Raw genomic sequence first — 22,457 nt, 5'->3', positions numbered from 1 at the left:
AAGAATCCTAAAATTCATATGGGGCAACAAAAGACCCCGAATTGCTAAAGCAATCCTGAGAAAAAAGAATACAGCTGGAGGCATCACAATCCCTGAGTTCAAAACATACTACAAAGCTACAGTAATCAAAACAGCATGGTACTGGTGCAAAAACAGGTGCACAGATCAATGGAACAGAATTGAAAGCCCAGAAATAAAACCATACATCTGTGGACAGCTAATCTTCAACAAAGGAGCTGAGGGTATACAATGGAGAAAAGTAAGTCTCTTCAACAAATGGGTAAACTGGACAGCCACATGTAAAAGAATGAAAATTGACCATTCTTTTTCACCATTCACAAAAATAAACTCAAAATGGATCAAAGACCTAAAGATAAGACCTGAAACCATAAGGCTTCTAGAAGAAAATATAGGCAGTACATTCTTTGACATTAGTATTAAAAGGATCTTTTCAGACACCATGTCTTCTCAGACAAGGGAAACAATAGAAAGAATAAACAAATGGGACTTCATCAGACTAAGAGCTTCTTCATGGCAAAGGTAAAACAGGATTGATCAAAAAAAACAACCCACTAATTGGGAAAAAATATTTGCAAGTCATACATCTAACAAAGGGTTAATCTCCATAGTATGTAAAGAACTCACACAACTCAACAACAAAAAAATCAAGCAACCCGATCAGAAAATGGGCAGGAGACATGAACAGACATTTCTCCAAAGAAGATATACAGATGGTCAACAGGCACATGAAAAGATGTTCATCATCATTGATCATCAGGGAAATTCAAATCAAAACTATGCTACGATAGCACCTTACATACATTAGAATGGCAAAAATAAGTAAAACAAAAAGTAACAAATGTTGGAGAGGTTGTGGAGAAAAAGGAACCTTCATGCACTACTGGTGGGAATGCAAACTGGTGCAGCCACTATGGAAAACAGTACGGAGATTTCTCAAAAATTAAAAAGAGAAATACCATATGACCCAGACATCCCACTACTGGGTATCTATCCAAAGAACTTGAAATCAGCAATTCCAGAAGTCCCATGCACCCCTATGTTCATTGCAGCATTATCACAATAGCCAAGACGTGGAAACAACCTAAGTGCCCATCAACTGATGATTGGAGAGAGAAGATATGGCATATATATACAATGGAATACTATTCAGCCATAAAAAAGACTAAAATCATCCCATTCACAACAACATGGATGGACCTTGAGGGTATTATGCTAAGTGAAATAAGCCAGATAGAGAAAGACAATCTCTGTATGACTCCACTCATATGAGGAATTTAAACATGTGGACAAAGAGAACAGATTAGTGGCTACCAGAGAAAAGGGGCATGGGGGTGGGCACAAAGGGTGAAGTGGTGCACCTACAACACGACTTATAAACAATAATGTACAACTGAAATTTCACAAGGTTGTAAACTATCATAAACTCGATAAAAAATTTTTTAAAAAAAGAAGAAGCAGGAAGGGACTGGCCCAGTGGCATAGTGGTTAAGTTTGCATGCTTGCTTTGGTGGCCCAGGATTTGTGGGTTCAGATCCTGGGTGCAGACCTACACACTGCTCATCAAGCCATGCTGTGGTGGCATCCCACATACAAAATAGAGGAAGGGGGGAACAGGTGTTAGCTCAGGAACAATCTTCCTCACGAAAAATAGAGAAGCAGGAAGCTTCCAGGACAGAGGTCATGCCATGTTCATCTCTGGGTTCCTGGTGCTTAGGAAACCTGGCACGTGGTAGATGCTGGGTAACTGCTTTTTGTACTCAACTGAATAGAGCAGTGATGGTGGGCTCTATTGTTCCATATCGAGGTATAGCCAAGTGAATCCCAAGTATCATTTTCCTCACTTTCAGTGTAGCATAAGGACTTTGGACTAGATCATGGTTTCTGGTTCTATGACTGTAGGGAAATTACCCGACGTTTTCGGATCTTGGAATTGCCATCTGTAAAATGATGACAGTCCTGTCTACCTCATAGAGATGAGCGGAATGATGACAAACACTACATGTGTGGGAAATGTCAGATCCCTTTGTCCTTCTCTCTCACGGTGGCTTCTGTGCCTGTCAATAGATGTCATTCTCTACACAGTAGTGAAGAGGTACGAACAGTAGTTATGTCTTCCTTACCTAAAATTTGATCGTTTTGAATTTCTTCTTCTGAACTTGCAATTTAAAAATGCAAATATTCCTGAGAGAATTTCTCCTAGGTCATCTCAGCCTTGCACACCCACAGCTCCATAAATGAGCCTCTCCCTGACTGTGCGGCACCAAGGGGATGTGCGCTGTGATTCGGGCACAGGTGCTGCTGACTGCTGATGCTGGATTATGGGCACCTCGTGAGGAAGGCACACCTTGGGGCGTGAGCGGTGGGGAAAAAATCCTGCTTTGAATCTGTTAACATATATATTTATTTCTCTTATATATATATATATATATATGAGAAAGCTTAATCCCAAATCACTACAGATAATAGCCTCAAAGAACAAAAACAGAGCTCCAGCAGGCACTTAGTCACAAATTTGTTTTCAAAATGCACAGGTTTTAAATAATGTACAGGGTTGTGTTTTCTTTATGTAGAATGTTTGTTGTTGGAGAACTTGGAGCTCTCGAGACAAAGGGCTCTGTGAAAAGTCTTAGGGGTTACTTTTGCTTTTCCGCACTTCACAAAACTAGACACAATATTACGATTGGCAGCTTGGGAGTCCACCTCTAGGAACGTAGTGTTACAACTCAGGACACGCTGGAATTCCATGAGGCGCTTGAGCCTCCACGTGCATTTAAGAGGTGCCACGTAAGGGTGGACATATTTGGTATTTATATAAAGCTTTTTTCCCTTCACACATCAAAGCGTGTATTTCATCATCAGTCACACAGGAAGGTTAGGTGGCTTGCTGAAGTCACGCTGAGTGCTGACAGTAGGACCTGGGTTTCAGGCACAAGTCCTCAGGCCCTTCTGCTGAAGCACATGGACACAGCAGCCTCCTGTGCGCACGACACGGGGCGAGGCCCTTCCCCTTCTCTCTCCCAACGAAGTAGGATTGCCTCCTCTGTCGAAAGGGGCAGGCTAAGAGCAGCCTGACAGGGTCAAAGGAGAGGGTGGGCTCCTAACAAGCCTGGCAACTGGACCAAAGACTGGATGGGACAGCACAGCACTAGACCGTCCAAGAGGCACACACTGTAATTAGGGTTCTGGCAAGGCAAAACCACCAAACTAAAGTAAGACAATGTCACCTTTGACAATGTTGTACAAAATCTGTAATCAGAAAACCAAGAAAGAAGCTATTCAACTTAGGCACACATATACGTTTTGAGATTTTCTGTTAAGTGTTACTGTTTAACGTAGAATAGTGGTTAATCCCATAGATTCTGACAATAGTCCCTGAGTGCAAATTCTGACTCCCCAATTTACCAGCTGTGTGGCCTTGGGAAGTTACTTAACCTTTCTGTGCCTCAGTTTCCTCATCCATAAACTCAGAATAATAATAGTAACAACTCAGATGGTTTTTGTATTAAATAAAGTTCATCCACATACAACACAAAACAGTGCCTGGCACGTAGTAGTCGATACACGTTTGCTACTAACGGTAAAAAACGTTGTTGCATCTGCTGCTGCTGCTGTTGTTGAAGTTATCGATGTTGGAGGATAGAAGGGAGGGATGACGACATTTTCAGGTCTTAGGGCCTTTAACATCTTAATTGGGCCTGAGTGTCGCCTAAACCAAACTTCTCCAGAGGGAGATGATGGCTGCTAAGCTGCAGTGTGAATTCTGGGTGAAAATGCAGGAAAGGGAGGCCAGATAGAACTGGCATTCTGAAAACATGCCGTTTTCTGAGAATTGCTGGTGGAAATGCGGTTCTGCAATCCTGAACAGCAAAACACAATCCTAGAGCCCTGGAAGAAGCCAGTTGGTTGCGCGGAAGCTTGGCACGAGCCCGCTGGGGGCCCCGTGGGAGGCAGTAGGTTTAAGCTCCGCAGAGCTCATAGGAATGAAGGTTGGCCTCTGGCTCATCTTCCTGGCCCTGCAGCGCCGCCTCGCACAGGCTTGCCTTCAGCAGAGCCCAGTGCTAAAGATGCCCACGATGGCCAGGGCTTAAGGGGGACAGGTGCACAGACCCCGAATCTCTCAGCCAGCAGCCAGGAGGGAATGTTGGGAAGCAAAGATCCTATTTTCGTCTCATTACAGACATAGAGAGGCATCTGTTGGATGAAGAGAGGGGCAGCCAGCCTTGCTCATAACTTTGAAAGCCTCAGTCTTCACCTGCTGATATTGTTGCTTAACAAATGAGGATTAATGTCTGAGTCACAAGAAAAGGACATCTTCTGCCAGTTTTAGAGAGGGTTCTGTTCTAATAAGCAAGGGCTGAGCATAAAATTCATCTACTTTACTTAGAAACAGATGCATAATATTGTCAGAAATAATTCAGTTTTATTTTTCTAGTAAAATTGACACACAACAGCAATTATAAGGAAAATCACCTGACTGCAAAGCTTTTTTTAAACTTTCAAATAGTTGTATTTAAAAGTAACATTAATTGCACCTAAAATGTTCAATTGTGACAAGGAAGATTTTCCTTAACGCAAACACATTTAGTTGTATTATGGCAATAAACGTTACAATATTAGCCAATGGTGTCATGAATTATGTCCTAATGGGCAAAGTTTGCTCTTTGATTTGAAAAGTGACACACCAAGAAAGAGCAGAACACACACTCACATCAGTACGTGCAAATCACCTGTCATCCCAGCGCAGCCTGAATCTGGAACGCCCTGACTGAAGAAGCTAATACTATGCTGTGCCCAGTCTTCTGTGTAGACAGGAGGAACACCTAAGAAAATAGGGTCTTCTTGCCCATCCTCCTCCATTTCTGAGACCTCAGTCAGTCCACACAGCTGCTAAAGGAAAGTGCACAATTTGGCCCCAGGAGAATACAGTGTTATTAACCAGTATTTCTTATTAAAGAGCTCTGCATTTCTAAGATACCACTAGCAACCGGGTATCTTAGACATAATTGTCTAAGATAGACAAATATATTTATGTCTATAGACATAATTGCAAATCATATACACAAATATATGTGCATATCAAATTCAGTTAGCAACAATTCAACATACACCTAACAGAAAACACATTCAAGAAGTCTGTAGGCACTTAAGACTGGAGAACACCGACCCCCAGAGGAAGTGCCCATGGAAGAAAAGTGAAACAAGCTAAAGCAGGACTAGATTGGAGTGGGCTACCTTCTGAGAACCAAAAGCCTAGTGTCAGAGACCAGACCCAGCCAAACCCCAGCAGGGCAGAGGGATGTCTCTCCCTCCAACCCACTTCTCTCTCTGGGCATGCCCAAGACTTTCCCAAACTGAATCACCACCACCCCCTCCAGCAAGAAGTTTCCAGAGAAAAATCCAGAGACGGTTCCACCTCTCTGATCCACCCTTCTCCCTGGAGGAGGAGTGCCGCCCACTTCAGACATGGACAGCACATCCACCTGCGCAACAGTCCCTAACGGACCTGAACCGATGCTTGGCCGAAGTTGCCAATCTTATAGAACTTCTTCTCATGTAATATCTTAAACAGTTCAAGTATAATTTAGAACACATCACAAAGTGACATGACTTTTTAAGCTAGGTCAATGGCTTTCTCGCCTTTTAGGTGAGACGATATTTACGGTTAGTTACCCAAAATGGGAGAAAATGTCCTTTTTTTAGCACCATGTGAAGTGCAGTTGGGTCTCTCTCTTTTTCTTTCCTCCCCCTCCTTCTCTTGTTTTAATAAGGCAGAAGTAGAGACCACTTCGCATCTCCTTTTGCTCCTCTTCTTCAGCTTCACAGTAAATAACTACTTTCTTCTGAAACTGTTTCTATCCCAAAACAAAACACATGAGCAACATAAATTGGCCTTATTGGGTGTGATTTGAAGAGAAGGCTATCCTTGTTGCTTTAATTGGTGTCTACAATTCCATGAATTATCAAAGATTCATGACTTTGCCTGAAGACATTGAACATACAAAAATAGCTTATTCACAGAGGAGTGTCCAGTGTCAGCCCCTGAAATCAGAGTAAAGCAATTGGGGTGAGTGGAGGACACTCACCAATATAGGGGCACAGCCCTGCAGAAAGAGGCCCTACTACCACACATGGTGTGTCTGAGCTCCCCAGCGCTCCCTTCCTCCACAGATCTCAGGCTGAGTCTAGGCCTCAGAGTCTCTCCCCGGGCAGCAGTGCTACTCATGGTTTCAGCCCTCTTTGGACTCAGTTTTCACTTTATATGCCAGGTTTGGGTATCCACTCCAACCTCAGTCTATTTTCCTCTTCCTGTGTTGCCTTTGCCAACTGGCCTTGAGTTAATTATCATTTTCCAAAGGAGACTGGCACACAAACAGATAATTACCATGCAGTGTTGTAGGTGCTAAGTCAGTCCAAGGGCTATGGGAACATCTCTCTCTGCCTGGAAAAGTCTTGAGAGAGAAAGCTGCAACCGGACCTTAATCCTAGAGAATTAAAGGACTTTACCAGAACCCTTCCAGATGGAATGAGCCACTTGTGCAAACGGATGGAGGCATGAACCAGAGGCTTCTGGAGATGATGATAAGTCCAGTGTGGCTGGAGCGTAAGGTTTTGAAGGGGGCAGAAAGAGAAGCGGAAGACGAGGTTTGATGTGATCAGACTTTTTTCCCTATACGTAACAGGGAACCAACAGAAGTTAAACAGGGAAATGCTGTACTCAGATCTGTGTTTTAGAAAGGAAATAAAGTCTACAGATTGCTTCTAGGAGGAAGGAGCACAATAATTGGCAGACAGAGCAGCAACACTAACATGACCTGTCAGATGTCTCATTTTTGAACAGTGGTTCTCACTGGGGGTGATGTTGCCTTCCAGGAGACATTTGACAATGTCTGGAGACATCTTTGGTTGTCACATCTGGCAGTGATGAAAGGGTGCTCTTGACATCTATTGGAGAGAGGCCAGGGATGCTGCTAAACCTCCTACAATGCATAGGACAGCCCCCACAGTAAAGAATTACCTGGCCCAAAATATTAATAGTGCCAAGGTTGAGAAAGCCTATTCTAAAAGAAGATAAGTGGGCCAGAGGGCGCGATATGATACAGATCACAATGAACTTCCCAGAGAGACAAAGAGGAGACCAGGAGATTGTGAGGCTTCTCCAATTTTTCTTCTACCTCTATCCACATGCCAGGTGATGCTCACACACCCGTTTAACTTGGAACTCTACATCTTTCCTCTCATTTCACTGAGTGAGAGGGATGCTATTATTGGAATAACCTTGAATTTGACCCAACTGATTTTTTTTAAAGGAAATCATTTGCAAACTCCAATCCTCAATTAGTGACAAAGTTGCTTGCAATCTCATCTGAGCAAGGCCTACAGCTATGCAACAATGAAATGCAGAACCACTGCCTTGGGCACTGCTCAAAGAAAGAGAAAGAATATCTCCCACTTCTGGCAGAATCAGTGACCTTTCAATCCAGGTAGAAGCACATGAAAAAGCAACCCCTCCCAAGAAATCTGGGAGTCACTGATGCTTCAGGACTTTCTCTATCGTCCTCCAGGCCTGACAACTTTCCCTAGGGAACCAACCCAATCTGCCATCGCTTTTTAAATTCAAGTCTTATTATCTGGCCAGATTTACAGAAGCCAGAGTCCTTAAAATGTAAAATCCAAAAACATACCAAAGACATATTTAAAATCCACTGTGTGTTGAAAGCTTCAATATAGAAACACATTTTACCCAGACTGAAAAGGAAAATAAAATTCTCTTTTCAGATGGTGTCTCTTTGGGGTCTTCACTCTCATTTCTACCTGCATCTTCAGGGCTCACCTTCGTCTGATTAGCGCTGCCTCCACTACAACAGTTCAGCAACCGAAGGCAGTTATCTGGAAGCAGAGTACGTGCAGCAGATGCAGTGGCCAAGTTGAACTTCACAAGTTGGAGACTCTGCCCTCTTGTTGGTTTTCAACTCAGGAAATGGATTTCATTACAAAGACAATGCCTGTGAAAGTGCACAGGCAGGAAACAGCACTCCCAGTTTAGTGTCCCAAAGAGTCAAACCATGTGGCTAGGAAGGGACTTATTGATGAGGATCAAGGCTACCCCAGGGAGAAAAGCCCAAGGCATCCTGGTCTACATACCCATCTATATCACCCTTCCAGGAAGCATAGGACGTCCTGACCCGATCCATCTGATTCTTAGCCAAAGTTATACAACCACCCAATAGCCAGACCCCACCTTCACTGATACCATTTTAATGACTTTTTTAGATAATCTCTCCTTTGTCTTGTAAAGAAATAACTTACATACCTATGCCTTATAAATTTAGCCCTGCCCTCAACCCATGTTTGCAGCTCTTCCCTGCCCATGGGTCCTGTCCCCATGCTACTCCATGCTATTCTCTGAATAAAAGAGCACTACTATCAGACCTTGAGAGTCCAAGAAATCTTTCTTTCAACTCTTCAGCTTGCCAAGCCTGCATCATTTCTCCTGGTGGCTAGTATGGGGATCTTGCCTCATCAGCTTGTGAGCTTCAGTTCTTGTAAGTGCCCTTTTCTTCTTTGTGCCTTCCTCTTTTTCAAAGGTGGATATAAATTCATTTTTTCATCAGGAACCTTCTCAGACAGCTGTTTATGAATCCACATTTGCTTCCCATGGCTACTCTATGGGGCAAATCATAGCATTCAGCTCAAAGAGAATCAGTACCTTAAGCCTGAGGGTGATGAAGAATGAACTAATCCATGGGCACGGGTCAACCACTTAAGTCATTAGGATGGTCGCCAATCTCCAAGACTCCCATGTCAGGTTTCTTTTCCTAAGGCTGGATTGGGATACCTCCCTATGGCTCCTGACCACACTCCAAACAATGGGAAAGACCCAATTGGGACTCCAGTTCAAGAAAAGTACCAAACTCTAATCCTTGGTTGAGTATGGGAACCCCTTCTTCAGAGAAGAGCTCCAGGACGCAATTGAGTAGAATGTCCCCCAAACTGGCAGAAAATTCTTCACTGTTTTTCTCTATTCTTCTTTTATCTCTAGGACCATTCACCAGGCACCTATTACTGCCAGGCATAATAGGGAAGGTATACAAGGGATACAATGCAGTGGGACGCCCCCATCACCCTTTGCTATAGGAACCCCATTGGGGGAACAATGGGTAGGACACTGCTCTAGGTTCAGGGGGGATTTTTCAAGGTAATGGACCCATTTCTTTCATCTCTTACAGTTATAGTGGCCATTTTGGTGTCCTTTTGAGCTTTGCAACTGAGAAACAAAGAAATCTTTAAAGAGTCAAAGGCTCCACCCCTGGGAGCCCCAACTTTGAGTTCCCGGGCCTGATCACCCCAGTAACACCAAGTTGGGTGCCCTCTCTTGCCGGTTGGCTCGTCAAGTGTTTTAGGCCCCTACTGAATCAGTTATGAGGAAAGAAGACCTGTGATTTATTCTGTGAACTGTCCTTCTGGGGTTGTGTTCCTCAGCAAGGGAACTGTTGTGTGACCCTTATCTTGATATCCCTCAGGAAGAGACCGTGAGAGCAAGGCCTTTCTTTGTTTCATTTGTCACCTCCCCTGTTGTCACCAAGTCGAGGTTAAGTTCAGGCTGGACCTGAGCAGAATCTGGACCTTCTGTAAAATTGAAAACTTAAACTTTTTGCCAGGTACTTAACTCTCAACCCCAGCACTGGGAGCCCCAGCCCCTAGCCAGCTCCAGGCCTTTGCCTCTTGCCTCCCTGGCTCACCTTGTGCTGGTTCAGGGACTAAGTGCCCCAGCTGAGCAGGACTTGATTAAATTTTATAACTATATTGATGCTTACAATTGGGCTCTGCACCCTTCTCTATCCCACTGTCAGTTGCACACCAACTTCACTGCCATGGGGAAGGCCCCAAGCATCCCGAAAGACTCACCACTCAGGTGCATTCTAACTAATTGGAAACACTTTCAATTGGATGGATTATGCCCCAGAAATTCCATCTGGGAGAAAACCTGAGGGGTTTCTCTGTGCCTTTGTGATGTAATTGGACAGGTAGATCAATCTATAACATCATTTGAGTTACAATCCAGTTTCTGAGAAGTCACGAGCAACTGTCCTTGGAAAATCCTTGTAAGGCTGGAAAGCAGCTCTAGAGGCAGTTCAGGTTCCACTCATTTCCCTCATCTTGAAGAGCTTGCAAATCTTCTGGGGAATATCTAGCCCATCACTAATTCCTAAGACTGAAAGGAAAAAACATAAGTGTGCCCTTGTCAAAAAATCTAGCATCTTAAATGTCTTCTCCACAAACATTATTAAAAGGCTCAAAAAGAAGTTTGGATACATAGCTGATGAGCTTTGGAAGTAATTTTTAAAACAATAGCTGTGGAGATTCTGTGTATGTGTGTCTATATGTATGTTATATGTGTGTAGTATTTTACCTCCAGATGGTATGGCCAAGTTTAATTGGCTTAAGGTAAGCACTTACATAAATTCTAAATGTAGTAAAAAAGCTAACCCATATCTTTCAAGTTAACATAATACAGATTAATCTTTGGTAAATGAAAGTTTGCTTAAGTTTGTTGGTTTGATTGAAATAGGCATGTCCTTAGCGTTGTCAGTATTTGGATATGATGCAGACATGCAGCCTAGGTTTACTAGTCAAATAAGCTTGTGTTGTCTGTTACAAATTTGTGAGCAAAATAATAGCTTTAAATAATAGTCAATTTTGTCTAATGTCTCGTGAGGTTTTCTTGGGTAATCTGAACATAATTGTTGGAAAAAAATGATTTAAATAGATTAAAATGGGTAAGAGTTTGTGGGTACAATAATTGTTTTATGGTCTGTATACTTCAGGAAAAAACAGCTTCCAAATTCTTTTTGGTAACTTAAAACTTTAGAGTTTTGCCAAGTTAAGTTAAACGAGAAAAACCTGTTGAGGATCTGGGTCATTTTTGGATAGAATGGAACACTGAAACATTATTGTTAAATGTATCTAAGTTTATCTACTTTTGCTTTCTTACTGAAGAGAGGCTAAAGGATTTTTGAGTCTATTAGTAAACATACCTGTGTTTTATTACTCTGAAGTAGTATGTTTTCTGAAAATTATGAAAAGTATTTAGAATGCTGATATAAAAGACAGTTCATAATTGCTTAGATTTAAAGTTTTTACTAGGGTCTAAAATTCTAATTAATATATGTAATTAAAGCTACTAAAAATAAGGAAAACAGCTCTGTATACAAGAAAAGTAAAATGTATGTTTTCAGTAAAGAGGGTATAAAGAGTGGCAGTATTTTTGTTTGTTGGGTTAAGAAAGATAAATTTGTCCTAAAGTACTAGAAGTGAAGAAAGCAAGCATGGGACAAATTCTGAAGGCAAAAAGAAAGTTGTAGACGGTTTGTGAAAGAAAAGTTCTGAAGTGAGTTTCATGCCTGGTCAAGTTGGCTAAGATTAAAGTAAATCCAATTAAGTAAATGAATTTTAATGTTAAAAATAAGCTGGCACAAAAATTAAAATTTAGTTTTCTCTCAAAGGGTACTTTTCTTGAAATTTTGGTCTGCTCTAAATCCACCTAAAAGCCAGAAAATCTATGTTTCACTAAAATAATTTCGTATGTGCAGAAAGAGGTCTCTCTTAAGATTTTTTGACTGTTTTAACTGCTCTTGACTGTTTCTGTTGTCACTTTGAATAGATACCTGAGCATTGTTTCACAGGGAGTGTTGTTTCCTATTTGAACAAGTGTTTTAAAACTTTTTGATATTTTTGACAAACTTCTCCCTCAAAAAAATATTCAAGTCCTGAATAAAGGCTTTCTTTTGACCTGGTAGAAAGAAGAAAATTTCTATGAGAATTTTCAGAGGTCCCCAAGACTTCTCAAAGAAATTTGTTCTCTCTTCCTATAAGGAGGAAAATACTAAACTTATTAGGCTTATTTGGTGTATTAAATTACATGGGAAGCATTGTCAAATAAGTGATGATAAACTCTCTTAGGTGGTATTATGTGGATAAATGTTATTGATATAAATGTTTTAAAGTTATATAACATTCTTAAAGTTCTGATCTGTCCCGATTGTCAGCCATAATTTTAGTTATTATCTTAAAGTGTTGTTTGTCACAGAAGTGGCCAAGTTTCTTTGTCAATTGCCCTTTTGTGTCTTTTGTCATTTGCAGATAGTAATTGTTTTACTCTGATGCTTTTTGCTTTTGCAAATATGTTTCATCTTCAGAGAAATTCATGGAAAGAATTCTGACACAAGATTCTAAAATACAGGTTCCTGATAAGCTTTCAGATGGTAAAACTGAGCTGGGTAAGAAATTAAAGAATTCTAACAGAGAAACTGATGACCTCATAAATCTGCTAACAGAAGATTAAGACCAAGAATCGATTATACAGGACCATATGAACTAATGAGCATGGTTATAATTGTTTATGACTTTTGTTTGAAATATTATTGAGTTTTTGATATTTTGTTTTGTTTTCTCAGATTTAAGGAAATCTTTTTCTCTTTTCTCTTATGCTAACTATGACTTATAGCAATTTGGTGAAATTATCCCTTTGTGAGCAGAACTGAAACATTTATCTTTGTCTCCCTATCTGATCCCTCCAGAATTTAGAAACTCAGTGAGTGAGTGAGTATGGTTACTTCATGGCAATATAGTTATTTGCATAAGTTCAATAAGAATCTGTTCTTCTTATAACAGGACACATTTGGAAACCTTGGTTATATTACCAAGGCTTTGACTGGAATGTCATATTTGAGAGAAACATACAGACTCAGATATGACAATACAGCCTTTGAGGAATAAGGTTGACTTTCTGGAATAAAGCCACTTGGAAATATTGGCCTGGTACCTTGTTTACAGAGATTCCAGCAATCTTACCTGGTAAGTAAGGAGTCTCACTTATCTGTCAGGTGCAGGGAACCTTGAAATAGTTTGGGGGACCTCAAAAAGAGAGGAATCCATCCCAATCTGTACATACTGTAGGCAAAACCTGATGGCAAGTCCTTGGCTTGGCTGTTCCGGCCTCAAGAGGCCTTTAAAGTTCAATCTGAGTTTTCTCGTAAAAAATTCCAGCAAAGCAGATTTAAAAGAGTATATATGATCAATTGCTATTCTTGCTGCACGTAAGTAAATACTTGGGCCAAGTTTTTTTTTTTTTAAAGATTGGCACCTGAGCTACCAACTGTTGCCAATCTTCTTTTTTTTTTCCCAAATCCCCCCAGTACGTAGTCGTATATTCTAGTTGTGGGTCCCTCTAGTTGTGGCATGTGGGACGCTGCCTCAACATGGCCTGACGACTGGTGCCATGTCCATGCCCAGGATCCGAATCCTGGGCCGCCAAAGCAGAGTGCACGAACTTAACCACTCAGCCACGGGGCTGGCCCCTGGACCAAGTTTTATTGAAACTACACTTATTTTGAAAATCAGTTCATCTTAATTTGGCTATCTTTTGTAAAAATGAGAGTGTTTTAGAGAGAAAAATTACATTTCAGTAGAATGTATAGTACACATTCATGGATATTACATTCTAGCTCTTCTCTTCTACAAGATTCATCTATTACTGATCATAAAGTCTCCTTGTGGCCATCCGTCTCTGATACCTGGAAGCTCCCTGGCCACATTCAAGCCTTTTCCTTCAACTCTACTGCCTAAATGCTAACTAAATTTGCCTTGCCACAGATGGATCATAAACAACAAGTTACACACACACAGGATGGACTATATCAAATTTGGGATGAATGTATTTGGCTCACTCCTACTAGTGGTCAACTCAGTCAAAAGGCCACTCTATGTTGGGAACAAACCAATCACACTTGTGATACGTGGCCTAATAGCACCCGACCTATGGGACAAATTCTCCATTATAAGTGTTCTCATACAATAGCCTTAAGAAATACTGATTGGTTTGGGACTGACTGGGATAGACGGCCCAGTATACATTGGTTAGCCCCTAATGGCACTCAGTGGTTATGTGGCTCCAACTTATGGCCTTGGCTGCCACCTGGATGGATTGGACGATGCACTCTAGGCGTCATCTGGATGCAAGGTAGAACTACATTTACTACATCTCTTACTGCTAACCTACCCAACCTATGACAATGCTAGACCCCTTCTGCCTTCCAGTGGTGTGATCACCTTGCCTCAATTTTCCTTCCCCATTTAGGGATCGAAAGTATGATCTTGCACATGGAAGCCCTAAACAAATTTACCACGAAGGCATTAAACAATACATAACATAGCCTTTCACTGCTTGATTTAGAAGTATTCCAAATGTGTAAGGCAGTCCTCCAAAACTGAATGGCACTGGATGTCTTGACAGCAGCACAGGGAGGCACTTGTGCCATTATAAAAACCGAACATTGTGTCTATATTCCTGACTACCATGAAAATATCTCTGGCTTCCTATCTGATATGAGCCACCAAATTAAACCCATGTCTGACCCCACCCTATCCCTAAATGATTAGTTGGACTCCTGGTCAGGACCAGGTCTCTGGACTACTATCAAAGTCTTATTCATTGGGTCAATCATATTGTTTGTATTTCTTAGCATAATTTGTTGTCTATTTCATTGTTTCTCTTTCACATGTAAACAAAGTTTCAGCTCCTGGACCACTTCTCATCAAATGATCTCCTTCTCTGTATACTTTGTCAGCCTTGGACTCCACAGGCATAACTTTCCAGTTCACTAACTTCCTGCCTATACCCGTATGGCCCCATTTAGGGACAGCTCTACAACCTTGTACAGCTGGAAGTAGTTACAGAAGATTGACCATCGTCCATGTCCCCAAAGGATTTGGGGGCCAAATGGGTTCAGGGGGGATTTTATGACAAGGATCAAAGCTGCTCCAGGGAGAAAAGCTCAAGATGTCCTGCCCTACATACTGATCTATATCATCCTCTGGGAAGTATTGGACGTCCTGACCTGATCTGATCTGATTCTTACCCAAAGTTATAGGACCACCCAATAGCCAGACCCGACCTGCACTGATACCATTTTAATGACTTTTCTACATAATCTTTCTTTTGTCTTGTAAAGAAATAACTCACATACCTATGGCTTATAAATTTAGCCCTGCCCTCAACCCATGTTTGCAGCTCTTCACTGCCCATGGGTCCTGTCCCCATGCTACTCCAAGCTATTCTCTGAATAAAAGAGCAGTACTATGAGACCTTGAGAGTCCAAGAGATCTTTCAACTCCTTGGCTCACTGAGCGTGCATCACTTAGGATTTTGCAATACTTGAGGATTAAAGGATCTTTACAGAGAATTTTGTCTGCATAACGTATTTCTGGAAGGATGCAATGGAAACTGGTATCAGTGGTCACCTCTGGGGAAGAAGTGGCTGTCAGGGAGCAGACGAGGGAAAGGAAGTCACTGTTCACGGTGTACCCTTTCATAAACTTTGAATTCGAAATCATGTACAGGCATCACCTATTCATAAAATAATAGTAATTTAAAAAACAAATGTTTTATAATATAAAACCCACTCAAAAAGAAGAGCCTGCTTGGGGCTGACCTGATGGGTCAGTGGTGAAGTTTGCACACTCTGCTTCAGCAGCCCGGGGCTCACAGGTTCAGATCCAGGGCACAGACCCAGCACCACTCATCAAGCCATGCCGTGGTGGCATCCCACATAAAATGGAGGAAGACTGGCATAGATGTTAGCTCAGGGCGAATCTTCCTCACCAAAAAAAAAAAAAAAAGAGCCTGCAGAAACAATCCCAAGTTGGTGAATTGCAAGTTCCCACCCTCTGGCAGTCTCCTCATGTCTGTGTGGTCATAGGTGTCAGGGAAGAAGAAAACACTCAGGTCTACAGCGGGACCTTTAAATTCACTTCTGAACTCCCAACCCTTGTTTCCAGCTTCCAGGGCCTTCTCCACCTGGAGGGCCCACCCATGGGCACCTAAAAGACAACATGCCGCAAACCCAAGCCCTCCTCTTCTCTCCCTCTTTCCTTCCCTCTTCCCTCCAAGCCAGATCCTCCTCCAATATTCTCTGTTATTATTAGAAAAAACTACCCATTCAGCTTTCCAATCTAAAAACCTTAGCATTACCTTAGGGACCCCCCCCCACCTCCTCACCCCCATTAGAGTTGCCAAATATTGTTAATCCCACCTTGGTGATGTTTTTCACATAGGTGCCCTCTTGTCCTATCCCATGGACCTTTTCTAGTTTAACGCCTTATAAACTACATTCCTGCACTGGAATGTGAGCTCCCAGGCTGGTTTTCCAGCTGTTTCCTTCTCCACACTTCTCCAGCCCCCACCCCATCATCTTTCTCAAATACAATTTATCTGACCATGTTTAAGAAACTTGGATAGCTCTCTATTGCCTAGAGAATTAAGCCCAAATATCCTGATTTGACAAATGACCATTTACATCACAAACTGAAACAATATTTCCTCCCTAACATTTACCCTGTGCTCTGGCCACTCTGGTGCCACAAGCCTTGCTCCTTTGTGCCCCCTGCATGCCTCACAACCTTGCACTTGTCACTTCCTTGTCTTGAAAGCATTCCCTTCCTCCCACACCCCACCTTGTCCAAAAAAGGAATTCCTGTATGCCCTCCTAGACTTGCAGTCAGTTTACACCTTCTCTGGAAAGCTTTCAGGACTGCCCTCTGCCCTCCGCTAACACTTTGTACACACCCCGTTATAACCCTAGCCACAGTCTTTCACAATTATTTATGTTTCTCTCTCTCTCCTGCCAGAATGCGAGCTGCTTTAAAAAACAGCTGCTATGTTTTATTTATCTTTGACTCCACTGCACCTCCCTGCTAGCATTGCACGTAAATGTTTGCTGAATGAATTGGCTGAAAGTACTTTGGTAAAAATGTAACACATTATCCCCAAATTTTATAGACCTCTGTGGCTACAATCTCATTTCTTTGCCCTCTCTCTGCATACCTATTGGCACGCCAGCCCAGGTCTCAGGAGGGCCAGTTATTCAAAGGGAACTAACAAAGTGCCTGCTGTTTATAAACCCTCTGGGCTAGATTTAGAGATTGCCTTTCTAACTCTGACAATGCTCCTTTGAGCGCTTACTCCACTCTCAGTAGCATTTCTTTTCCAAATGTCTTGAGCCCTATAAGCAACCATGTTTACCCTGAAAACACTTTCAGGGAAGCTGAAAGGAGCTAAAAACCATGCAGTGAGCCTGAGGCCCTGCCCCCTCCCTGGTCTGTGGGCCTCCTGCCTGCCTGGTAGGAGGAGGAGGGGCCCCCACAGCAGCTCTGACCTGGGCTCACTCCACAGTCAGCTACTTGACTGCGGAACCTCTGCTCCCCCAGTGAAGAGCATGGCAGCCCATCAGCCACAAGAGTATTCTAGTAAAACAGCATCATAAGCAAAATGATAACCCCAGTGGCCTGAAAAACAGTGGGTAACAAATAAGGGTAGGATTAGGGGTAGGCACTCATTTGAACAGAGCCAAAAGGGCAGAGACCCAGTGACAGCTCCCAACTTCAGGGTCTCTTCTCCTCTTGGTTCTGCTCCTCCAGAGCAGAGGCTGCTCTGATGACTCATCCCAGAAGAGCGGCATCCGTCACTCTTCACTGCCTCGGTCTGCTCTGTCTTCACGGCACTTGCAGCACGTCCCAGCACTTGTACCTGATCCCACATTCCCCAACCATCTGTTTGTGTGCTGACCCTTGTCTCCCACGCATCCAGGAGGGCAGGGGCCTTGTCTTGTTCCCAAACAATTCAAGCAAATAGTAGTCTCCCAATAAATATCGATTCTTTTTTTTTTTTAAGCATACAGGTGCTGGGCAGGTGGTATAGTGCTTAAGTTTGCTCACTCCACCTCGGTGGCCCGGGGTTTGTGGGTTTGGATCCTGGGTGCGGACCTGCACACCGCTCAAGCCATGCTGTGGTGGCATCCCACATACAAAATAGAGGAAGACTGTCATGGATGCTAGCTCAGAACCAACCTGCCTCACCACACGCACACACAAAAAAAGCATACAAAGAAGTATTCAGGGCACTGCTCTCAAGTAGTTTACAATTTCATCGAAGATGTAAGCCCCAAGTTTAAAATGTTAAAAGTTCACATGATTAAATACATGTAACAGATGGACAATAAGAAGAGTAAGTGGCGGATTTTCTGAGGAAGGAGTGATTGTGCACAAGATGGCAAGAGAATGTTTCCCAGAGAAGAGAGAAGTGGCATCTGTCTTGAAGGCAGTAGAAAATTCAATGAGTTTAGGACCAGGGGCCAGAGTGTCCCACACTAGGAGACTGTACAATCCCGTGTGTGATCAAGCCGAATTAGCCACACATGCATGTTCACAGCTTACCCACTGCTCTCCACCCAATCTTCTGTCCCTCACCTCGGCCCACCTATTGTCCAGGAGAGAGAATATAAAAGTCCCAAAGACGGATTCTTTCAAGGAGAGCTGACAGAGCCAAGAAGAATCACAAACCCCACATAATCTAGAGGTAGTGGGCAGGACTGGAGGAGTGTTCAAGAAACAAGACAGTAGGGAGAGCACAGCACAGAGTCTGAGTCTGAGGTGATGAAAGAGACTAAAGAAGAAGGGAGCAATCACAGAGTCACCGCGCTGTGTGCACGTGAAACTCCTCAACACGAGAGAAGCCGCCTGTGCAGGGGCCCATGTGCCCCACCTGTGCGCCAACGTGCACTTTAACCCTGCACCTGCGTGTCCTCATCAGTAAACACAGACATGGCAACCATGCCTGCGCCACAGGGCTGCTGTGGGGACTGAATGAGCAGCTGCGTGCCCGGCTTGTAGGGTTACCCTTTTTATTAGAATTTTGGTGTGAGCCCAGCTTCTTTAAATGCAACATTGTCCTAATGGTCCATATGGATCATGGCTTTATAAAAGTTACACATTAGTTAGGGAGTAATATTATCAACAGTCTGGCCAAAGCAGAGGGTTCAGTGTTGGGATAAAGTTAGAGACCAGCTGGAGCAAGGATATTAGAGACCCCACATTCCCAGCTGGGGATCTGATCTTTCATTGGGCCCTGGCTTCCTTAGGTGAGTGCTGGGGCTCTCACTGGCCAGAAAGACAAAATTGCCATGGAGGTAAAAGAGGGCCAGAGCCACTTTCACACAAAGTGAGCACTGACCACTTGACAGTGTGGGTGCTCGTCCCGCCTGGGCTTCCAGTAGGGGTACTCACGGTTCCGGGGTGTAGAGGGGGTCCGAGCTGTGCCGCACGTACTGAGTGCAGTGGAACACTCTGTAGGCCAGTCCTGCCAGGAAGTCTCGTGGGCTCAGGTACCCAGCCACAGGCCTCACTGCAAAGCCAGACCTTTCTACAGGGGCAACAGAAAGAGCCAGCTAAATATTAACCCTGTGAGACTTGAGGGCCCAAGCAGGGCGTCCTGTTATTTATAAGGATGTTCTAGAAACAAAGTGATCAAGGTCCTAACACTCTTGATGGTTGAATGACATATACTGTTCACAGCTAGCATGTTTAAAAACTTCTGATTACTAAAATACACTCGTAGGGTTTCCAGGGGAACATGACATACACTAAAATGGACAGAAAGGTGAAAAGAAAATTTAAGAATTTAAATTCAGAAGCCAAATGAGAATCAAAAAGCTCAAATACACAGGAGAAGATTACAATCTAAAGTGATGCTTGCAACATAATACCTGGTGTCTTTGTAAGTGACACACCTAGGTAGGGATCCATTCTGCCATATGCGTTCAGTTAACACACAGCTAATTCACTAGCATCCTGGAATCAGTTCACACTACAGTTTTCTATTGTCAATACACCTAACTCCTTCATTCTGTAGTGCTGTTTTCTGTGATATTATGAAAACCTTCATATTAATTACTGCAATTTGAACAAGTACACTAAAACTGTACATGCCCTATTTGTCTATGGAAAGAGGAGACACAGTAAGCAGACTACAGTAAAATCTGTGAACTCTCCCTACACTGCTAACTCAGGCAGGCTGTGGGCATCCGTACTCTCAGCTTAAGGACTACCTAATGCTTCCTTCTCGTGAAGGCCCAGAAAATTCACAAGGGGATGGCTCCTCTTATCTCTGACACCTGCCCTGTAACAGCGCCCATGCGGAAAGCCTCAGCTGACTAGGAGAGTCCCTCAAGACTGCTAGAATGGGTTTGAAAGGCAAGAACTGATTCCACTTATAAAACAAGCCTGTCCTGGGATTTCTGGTATCTACATGGAAATAACCCCGTTCTCAGGCCTCCTCAGACCCAGCATCTCAGCAGTGTTATGTTCATTCCACCAAAAGCTTTCACTTTGGATTTTTCCCCACTGAATATCAGAAAGATAGGTGTATTTTCTTCTGTTTTATTTTATGTCAATTAAGCCAGTATTTCCCACATGTGGGACATGAAGGGTGGTACACAGAGGAACATTCTTTATTTTAATAGTTTTGTATTTTATTTTTATATGAATTTTTTAAAATATATATAACTATTGGGCCCAGCCCTGTGGCCGAGTGGTTAAAGTTCTGCACACTCCACTTCAGCAGCCTGACTTCACGAGTTCAGATCCTGGGTGCGGACCTGCTCCACACACCAGCCAGGCTGTGGAGGGACCCACATACAAAACAGAGGAAGACTGGCACAGATGTTAGCTCAGGGACAATCTTCCTCACAAAAAAATAATAATAAATAAAATACGTAACTATCATGTAAAGAACTTTGAATTTGTGGATATCATTGCCTAAAAAGTTTCCTTTTTAAATAAATTAGGCATTTTAAAAGTAAGTCAGTTAAAAGAAATAAAAACACAAACATTTACATTGTGCTTGTTCTGTGCCAATGAATGATGCAAAATGAGCTTCCCCGTATCTGGTTCACCAAGGGTTGTGAAAAACAACAACAATAATAATAGTAATGATAACTAAGACTCAGCTATGCTTAATGTGTGTCAAGCAATAATAAGGGCAGATATTTGTGAGGCAGATAAAATTATTATCTCCATTTGCAGGGAAGAAACTGAGGAACAGAGAAGTTAAGGTACATCCTCTAAGGTCACACAGCTAGGAACTGGTAGAGTGGGAACTCAGTCCCAGGCATTCTGGATCCAGAATCATGCTATACCGTACATACAACCTTTCGTAAAAATATTAAGTTGAAAGACAGATATGACAAAAATACAGAGTCAGTATTCTAATTACTGGGGTGTGAGAAACAATAAGGCAAAAAGCAATCCCAATATATGAGCAATCAAGCCCCTGGTAAATATATAGTATGCACACAGCTCCACGGGAGGCACAGAGGATGTGCCAGACACGGGGCCATCAGGGACAACTTATCTAGTTCAGCATCGACATGAGGCCTTTTGCAGTTAGGCGCTAAATGATACTGATTCGTGGTTCTCCATCTCTTTCCCTCAATAACAAATGTCCACATGGGAGGCTCTCCCAGTGTGCTAGGTGTGGTTCTTGGGATACAAGCTATCACACCATGCCAGCTCTCCTGAGACGCACATGATCCAGAATGAAAGCAGAGCATGGAGAGGTCATGACGGCTGCTGCTACACACAGGATTCAGAGGAGGCAGGACTTGCTCTGAGTCTCGAAGAGGAGACAGAATTTGGGTGGGGGGAGAAGGGAGGACTTTCAAGCACGGGGCAGAGCCTCGTGTGGGAGCCACAGAGCAAGAGGGTCTGTGCAGCTCGGCCGGGCAGGAGGCTCAGCAGGCCGGGGAGGGCTTTGAACTGACGCTGAAGTCCAGAGCTTGAGCGGATGAACCAGACGGCAGCAAACCACAGCCTGTGGTTCAAACTCAGATTGCCACCTGTTTTTGTACACCACCATGAGCTAAGAATAGTTTTTACGTTTTTTAATGGTCACATCTAAATGTCTACATAAGTACCTACATAATTGCCTCAATTTTGCCACTTGGCCAGAAAGCCTAAAATATTTACTATCTGGCCTTTTACAGGAAAAAAAGTCTGTCAACCTCAGTAAAAACAAAGGGGAGCCACTGATAGCTTCTGAGCAGAGATCCAGGAAGGCTGTGGTGCTTTAGGAAGCTTCGTGTGGGAACAGTGGGCAGGACAGTAGACGGGAGGAGACACAGACGTCAAGGTTGTTAAACGGTGGGACCTCAGTGTGAGTGGTGGCAGCGGGATGGGAAGAAAAGGACAGGTTCATGAGGGTCACAAAGTTAGAAGCAGCAACACTTGCAGACTGTGGTAAGCTGAATAGTGGCCCTCACGAGATGTCCACCTGAACCTTAAATGTGTCCCTTATGTGGCAACATGGACTTGGCAGATGTGATTAATTAAGGGTCTTGAGAAAGGGAGGTGATCTTGGATTATTCTTTTGGGGCTGATATAACCACAAGGGCCCTTAAAAGAGGGAGGCAGGAGGGTTCGAGTCAGAGAAGGAGATGTGACAAGAGGCTGGAGTGATGTATGGAAGGGGCCATGAGTCAAGCAATGCAGGTAGACTCTGGAAGCTGCAAAAGGCGAGAAACAAGCCTCCAGAAGGAACACAGCCC

At 43.1% G+C, this 22,457-nt stretch overlaps 1 protein-coding gene across 1 annotated transcript in view; it reads right to left on the bottom strand.

The window, feature by feature from the left end:
• The window catches only part of TPH2 (tryptophan hydroxylase 2), a 112,489-nt gene that overhangs the window by 60,519 nt on the left and 29,513 nt on the right, over window positions 1-22,457 (bottom strand). The window contains 1 exon segment of the mRNA NM_001081783.1: window positions 19,141-19,276. Within this exon segment, the coding sequence (NP_001075252.1) occupies window positions 19,141-19,276 (136 nt within the window).

Source organism: Equus caballus, chromosome 28 (assembly GCF_041296265.1).
Source record: "Equus caballus isolate H_3958 breed thoroughbred chromosome 28, TB-T2T, whole genome shotgun sequence".
NCBI lineage: Eukaryota > Metazoa > Chordata > Mammalia > Perissodactyla > Equidae > Equus > Equus caballus.
The sequence above is the reverse complement of the archived record's forward strand: the minus strand, read 5'-3'. Positions and strand labels throughout refer to the sequence as shown.